This window comes from Quercus robur, chromosome 2 (assembly GCF_932294415.1).
Source record: "Quercus robur chromosome 2, dhQueRobu3.1, whole genome shotgun sequence".
Classification (NCBI taxonomy): domain Eukaryota; kingdom Viridiplantae; phylum Streptophyta; class Magnoliopsida; order Fagales; family Fagaceae; genus Quercus; species Quercus robur.
Window position 1 is genome coordinate 29,297,912 of NC_065535.1, and position 7,526 is coordinate 29,305,437.

At 36.7% G+C, this 7,526-nt stretch overlaps 1 protein-coding gene across 1 annotated transcript; it reads left to right on the plus strand.

Annotated features, from left to right (window-relative positions):
- The first annotated feature begins 276 nt into the window (after positions 1–276).
- Positions 277–4,273, plus strand: LOC126713226 (uncharacterized). Its single transcript, XM_050412925.1, has 6 exons — positions 277–701; positions 800–1,030; positions 1,905–1,984; positions 2,910–2,985; positions 3,634–3,759; positions 3,847–4,273. The coding sequence occupies exons 1-6, from the start codon at positions 591–593 to the stop codon at positions 3,991–3,993; spliced, it is 771 nt and encodes a 256-aa protein (XP_050268882.1). The 5' UTR covers positions 277–590; the 3' UTR covers positions 3,994–4,273.
- The last annotated feature ends 3,253 nt before the right edge of the window (positions 4,274–7,526 follow it).

Here is a 7,526-nt window from a genome sequence, read left to right on the forward strand (position 1 = left end):
CATTTCTATTGTTTGGTTTCCAAGGGAGAAAAAAAAAACAGTGGAAATCTGCTAGGCCTACTTTTTGCCAACAGCCCAATTTGGGCGGATTTGAAGGGAAAAGAGCAATAATAAAAAATAAAAAAAAACATTTTAACTTTTCATGTCAAGGAGTTTACCTTTTTGTTCAAGTTTTTAAATGCATTACTCTCAAATTCATGTGAGTATAGAAGTAAAAAAAATATATCTTTTCTTCTCATTTCTTTTCCTTCCGTAAACCAAACAAAGAAAATCATAGTAATTCTTCTCTGTTTCTTTTCTCCATCTCTTCTTGTTTCCAAACATACATTAGGGAAGCGTTTTCCTTTATTTTCTTTTCCCTCTTGTCATTTCTTTTCCTTTCTTTTCCCTCTGTTGCAGCCAAACAAAGTGTAAAACAAGGAATGTGTTAAGGGAAGGTGAGATAAGTCCATGATCAGTCAGTCACCTTTCCCGAGAGACAAACCCGAGGCTCTGTAATCAAATCTGTATCAAAAACCAAAACTTTTATCTCTTATATTCTCATTTCTCATTCCTCATATTGCTCTGCGAATTGGATTACTTGCTTCGTGATGATCCCACTACTGCGCTTTACTTCTTCAACCACTCCTCTCTTACCAATAATACCCACTACTCCCTTCTTACCTTCCCTATCCAAACTCTCTCACAAAAACCATAACCAGGTATTTTTAATTTCAATACTATATCCCTACTCTCACACCCACTTCTCTTTTCTTTTCTTTTTTTTTTTAATTTAAATTTTTTTGTTTTGAAAAATCAGCTGATGAAGAAGAAGATGGGTAAGAAGTTGAGGTCGTGTAGAGCTGAGTTCGCAAACGACGCGCCGTTCGCCGCCGCAATCGGTGCTTGTATGCTCACTTCACTGCTTCTTCCGGTAACCGACGGTGACGATACGGAGGATAGTGATAACAACGACTCGGCGTTTGGTTTGTCCGATGCCAGGTTCTCGGTTATGGGGATCATAAGCTTTATCCCTTACTTTAATTGGCTGGTAATTCCTAAATTTTTATTTTATTTTTATGCTTGCCTGAAAATTGGAAAATGTTAAAGCTACAATGTGCTTGATCATAATTATAATATTTACTGTTGGTCCCTAAACTTGAACTCATAAGCGGTTTTAGTCCCTATTAAACTTAAAATGATTGCTTTTAGTCCCTCGGAGTGATGACATGTCATTTTTTAATTTGTCCACATTATCTAAGGGACTAAAATCGATCCCTTTTTAAGCTTCAGGACTAAAATTACTTATGCGCTAAAATTTAGGGAGCAACACTATATTTAAGCCATAATAGATGTCAGATTTTTTATGTATTAGTCAATGCTTATGTGCTAAGTTTATAGAGTTCCTAACATCACTCCCTGAAATTTACTTCAGAAAAGTATTCGATATTCAAGAGCAATGTTTTGACAAAGTGGGATTTGACCCAGACTATTAAATAATTATTTTATTTTATTTTTTTAATGAGATTGAATAATTAGTTAATTACTTGGGTATGGTATCATATTTCCAAAATATTTTTATCTCAGTCACTCCTTACTTTGGGGATATAAATAAAAGGCTAAGAGCACTTGAAATAAATAATAGGAATCATTAGTCGGTACCATATCCAGAGGTACCATTGAAGAATCCTTTTAAAATGTGTTCCATCTATAATCAAAGAAATTGCATTAGAGTGTGAACATATCACTTGTAACATAAAATAGAAGGACACAGAACTGTAACTCTTTAAATTTTAAGTATGAGTATGGAAATTGGGCCAAATTTTAGGGATGAATTATGTATATTTCATCGTTTTCTAAATATTAAAGTTGTAATTGCTTCTATATTTTGTTAATTTGGCTTTCTTTATTGGTTTGGTTGTTAGAGTTGGGTGTTTGCTTGGCTTGACACTGGGAAGAAGCGTTATGCGGTATATTCACTTGTGTACTTGGCACCATATATAAGGTTTTTTTTCTAATATCTTTGAACCTTTTCTTGCATACATCTTTTCTTTTCTTTGTGTATGTGTGTGTATTTGGCAAACTCAATTTCAATCTTTGACATGGTTTCTTTTACAATTGTTATTCAGACGAACTTCATTTGTTCAATGTGATGCCTGCAAGTAAATATATAGTTTGATTACTTTCGTGTCATTCATGTAGAACAAAGCCTCATTTGCAGATATGCCAATAGTTGCAGAACAGAAAATACAAATATCAAATTAGTTCGTTCGATGGCATTAGTCTGTGTTTGTGTGTGTGTGTATTGCTCTCTGTTGAAATGAGTGGAATCCATGTGGATTTTGCTGCTCTTTTTGCCCTTTTAAAAGATTAATTGCTAAGTAAGGAGAAATTGTTTGTTGATGGACCAGAAATAACATGTGCTTCATATTCAAAACTGCTGCCGTGAATGTGACAAATAATAATGATGAATGGTTGTTGTGTTTGCATCTTGGTGCGTTGGTCGTCCAGTCTGATGAATTGAACCAATGTAATATTTCTTAAGCTCTATGCTTTGTGGTATTTCTTAGCAAACAAATGGTTACAAAACTATACATACTCCTACCTTTCTCACAGAACCATATATAGATCATTTCAAAATGTCAATGGTTCTGGTTCACTCCTTTGTAGAGAATGTCACGATAATTTGGACATGTTTTCGTTATAATTTCTACATTTCTCTTTAGACATCTAAATATTACTAGTAAGTCACTGAGCAATACATAAGCAGTGATATACTTTGGTGGTTTCTACTATAATGCTGTTTTTGTGGAGAACATACATATTACCTTGTGAATATACTTTGGTTGCATCTAATCTAAAAATGTAACTCTGATTTAAGCGCATGACAATAAATACAAGATTTTCTTTTTATCATCTTTATGTATTAGGTCAAATATGTCGCTGTCGCTAGAGGAGAGCTGGCTGCCAATTGCTAGCATTGTATTAGGCATAGTTCACATTCAGGTAAAAAGATTTACCAAATGTTGGTTGCACTGTTGATTTGGGGTTCTTATACACAAATTGTCTCATCCCCTTATTAAGTGGAAAAGGTTTGAACCACATATGTTACATTATTTGTGTTATGTTAGAATATATTAGGATATTCTCATGAATAAGTAGACCATGATTTTGTAGAATTTTGTGGGTTACCATGGTTTTGTAATACCATGGGCTGTTGTGGTTTAAGTTTATTAGACTAAACCTAATGTATTCCTATATATAGCATATATTGGGCTTCTTATAATAGACAATTTAATATGATAATGATGTAGCTACTAAGAGTCTTAAGTTATGGGGGTTCAAGTGATAGCCCAGTGGTATTGGCACCCTCTGTGGTGCACAGTGGACATAGGCCAGCTGGCCGAACCATGTTAATTATCTTGCTTCTGCTCTCTCTCTCTACATCATTTTATTTTATTCCTTCTATTCTAACAAGTTAAAATAGAACTAAGGCTATATGAGCAAGTTAAATATTATCAATTTAATTGTTTTTGTTTAGGTGGTGATTGGGCAGGCTACTAACCTATGCTTTAGTAGATGTCACCGCGTTGGAAGCTCCTGAATGCTCTAATATCTATGTTTCTGTAATTTGGACTCTTTTACCCTTTTCAGCTGGAAGCAAGCATAAAAAATGGAGATATTCAGGGATTTAATATTTTTAGCAATGCTGTAAACCAGTTTTCATCAATGACTAGTCAGCAAGATCATTCAAAGGGGCACGAAGGAATTTCTGAGGAGGTGCTGACTAACTGAATCACATTTTCTAAAGTATTGTGGATAATTTTTCTATTTTGTCTGACATAGGCTTTAACTTCTGATATTAAGGGAAGGAAAGCAGAGAACGTTAATCTGCCACCTGCTGAAGAAGAATTAAGAAATGAGATTCCGAGGTGGGAGGTTCCCAAAAAGCCCTCAGGTGATCAGGAACACTCGAATGAAGATGGCTATGATGATGAGGAGAGAAAACACTAACAAGTCAGCATCCAAGCATTTAGATATAAATTTTGATAACAATATATGGCTTGCAGCCACTTTACTGTTTAAATGAAATATGAATGACATTGATGGCATCTTGAAGTTCTTTGAATTCACATTAACTACAAGATCACAGTGCAGGCTTAGTGCCGGTGAGAGAGACCTTGCCCTTCTGATTCCTTCCATTGGAGAACCTGAATAGGGTTCAAGGGCTTGGTTCATTATTTATTAACTGAATTTATGTAATATTATGTTGCAGCAACATTTTATTGGTTTATTCATTACAAATATATATTTATAGATATACTTTTTACTAAACTGTTTACAAAATAGTGGCATATATTTGCCTTATTACCGGTGGAAATTGTTCAGGTGACAGACTTTACACCCAACCTCAGGCTGTCGGGTTTTGGGTTTACACTATATGAATATTTTAGGACTAGGGAGCTCCTATGGATTGGGTAGAGCCCCCAGATTCCTGTGAATGGATAGGCTGGGGAGTCAAAGAATGTGATTCCTATTTGACGCCCAGAAGTACTTGCTCACAGAACCCCTACAGATATGTGATAAAATGATGGTAGCAGATGATGGAAAAAGCTTTCCAAAAAATAGTTGATGTGGAAACCTTGAAGTAGTGGGAGTTCATGGAATGACACTATCAAAAGAATGTTGTCCAACACAGAAATAAGAATTCTGAATCCCCTTTTAGTTTATAAATCCTGAAGTGATTTTGATTTTAGCTTCCAAAACATTCCATTTCCAAACACTGGAAGTAGATTCCAACTTCCAAGCAGAGAAGCTAGATTCAAATTTTCTTTGCCACCTGTTTTAAGTCGAAAAAAGTTTGGATGTTTTTGCTTCAACAAAAATGGACAGTTCAATAGTTCATGATCGCAGAAATGACTTATTATTTGAGACCTTAATACATTGCTTGAATTTGGGCAACATCAATCCAGGACATACTATTTGATTCATTTCAAGTAAACAAATTATGCCAAGGACAACTCCTGCGTAGTTGGCTTGCAATGAGTTCCAACTCTATTTGGTATTCATTGTAGATGGTAGCTTCTGATTTGGTTGCAGTCACTCACAGTTCAGTCCTTTGCCTGAAGCATCAAAGCACACTCCACAAGGCATTCTTTACTATCTACATTTTCTTTGGAAAAGGGAGGAACACCTTTTGGATGTGCTAACAAAAGTGTTGATCTGCCAATAAACCGTAATTCTAGATCATTGCATCACTTTGGATCCAACTCGTAAGATATTTGGTTTAAATGGAGAAAACAGAAACTCATCAACAGTCAAAAGCACAACTACAATGAATTCTAAATGGGTGCTGCACTTCATAAGATATTAGTCGCAAACTCACGCGATGCATAAAAAAATGTAATATAATTATTGTGGGGGAGGATTTTGTTCCACGCCCCACAAGCTATTTGTCCTCTTTGGGAAGCCAAGCCCGCAAGGGCTTATAAACCATGAGTGGGGCGCATCTCTTGCCGATGTGAGACTAGGGTGTCACAGGGTCAAAGCACCCCAAAAATCTCAAACCCCACACTCGGTACTGAGAACAAAACCTTTTTGTGGGGGAGGATTTTGTTCCACGCCCCGAAAGCTGTTTGTCCTCGTTGGGGAGCCAAACCCGCAAGGTTTTGTTCTCAGTACTGAGTGTGGAGTTTGGGATTTTCGGGGTGCTTGACCCTGTGACACCCTAGTCCCACATCGGCAAGAGATGCGCCTCATTCATGATTTATAAGCCCTTGGAGCGACCATGAGTGTACCACTACTACACATGAGGGCAGTGCCCATCTTAAGTATTGTTCGCTTTGGGGCAAGGGTGGGATTGGCTTGGCCATGTCCGACACCGCATGATACTCGCACGGTTTTGTTGCCAACACCTAAGTGCAAGGCACGCCTCTACCACTACTACTGTGTGGTAGTAGTACACTCATGGTCGCTCCAAGGACTTATAAGCCAATGTGGGACTAGGGTGTCACAGGGTCAAAGCACCCCAAAAATCCCAAACCCACAATCGGTACTGAGAACAAAACCTTGAGGGCTTGGCTCCCCAAAGAGGACAAACAACTTGCAGGGCGTGGAACAAAATCCTCCCCCACAATTATTATATAATAATATAATGTAAAAATTTGTATGTTAAATAGTGTATGTGTTATTTAAAAGTATTTTCTATTTTTGCAAGTCTTATATAATGAAACATATAAAATATTTTGCATTTAACAACAATTATATATATATGAATAACGTAATTTAATACAAATATTTAAATTACATGATTATAATATTGTTTTATATAAATGGAGAAAGAAAAAAAAATTTACACCCCCATTCCATGAAACACATGTAACATGTTACATTAAGTATAAATTATTATATAAGTTTAGTGTAGGGGTAAGGGCCTAGAATCATACATTAGGCCTTGGGTTTTGTCCGAGTACGTTGGATGATCTGAGGAGAAACAAATAGTTATTAGAAATTACAATTTAAAGTTTCATGAGTAAGGAACGAATGAAAGATGGTCCGAGGAGGAACTCCTCCTCGGATATGATGAACGCAGTTCAAGTATGTACTCCAGCAATTAGAGTGACCCTCCAAGAAACTCCAATGATAAGGACGTGCCTCATGAACATACGAGAAGGAAGGAAACCCAAAAATATCTAAGGGAAGGCTGCCATTATCGCATTAAATGCACTGCAGCTACTTTTCTGGCCTCATTTATGTGGAGAAAATCTCTGAACAGTGTTGCCTTGACCACCACAACTCATAGAAAAGCAGAGGGGGTGTCTGATGAGATGAGTACTCAAGAAGTAGCTCAGATGATCAACAAGTGTAAGACCAAAATGACCCAAAGGGAACTATATAATGTGAAAGACCCTCCATGAGACAGGGGATCAGAAAAATAGAGATAGAGCACTGTAGCAATCTAAATTATCTTTGTATCCATCTGTGATTAACTTATACAAGGGTGACCTTCTCGGACTGAAAGTCTATTAAAAATCAAAATCTCTTATTTGTGTTTAATTGTCATTCAATTCAGTATTATCCGTTATTCAATTCATTAGGGTCTAGTTCTTTGACCTACTTTCTACAAATTTATTGTATTGGGCTCATTGGGCCAATATCCTATACGTTTTGGGTTTGGACTGTAAATCGTGACCCTAAAATTGGCGCTATCTGTGGGAAGAACTTGTGTGATAGTGAAAACAACGGTTAACTATGGTAGGTTCAGGTCCACACCAGGAAGAATTCATAGCATCTCAACATGAAAATCCTTTCGCCAACTTTGAGCATAGGAGAGATCAAGAGGGCAACATGCACGCTACGCATACAAGCAAAAGCCACTCTCGAGTTGGGAGTCACATCTCTCAAGAGCAACATAATAAAGCCATGCAAAGGGAAATCGACCATCTAAAGAAAAAGTTACGCCATGCACAACGAAAACAAACTTCCACCCCATCTGATTCCTCTTTCGACAATGAAAAGGATAGCAGTTATCGACGTAGATTAAGGAC

Excerpts from the sequence above, each read along its gene's own strand:
- LOC126713226 (XM_050412925.1), top strand. The coding sequence starts at position 591 with ATGATCCCACTACTGCGCTTTACTTCTTCAACCACTCCTCTCTTACCA. Across the intron at positions 702-799 it reads CTCACAAAAACCATAACCAG|CTGATGAAGAAGAAGATGGG; the intron begins GTATTTTTAATT and ends TTGAAAAATCAG. Across the intron at positions 3,760-3,846 it reads ACGAAGGAATTTCTGAGGAG|GGAAGGAAAGCAGAGAACGT; the intron begins GTGCTGACTAAC and ends TCTGATATTAAG.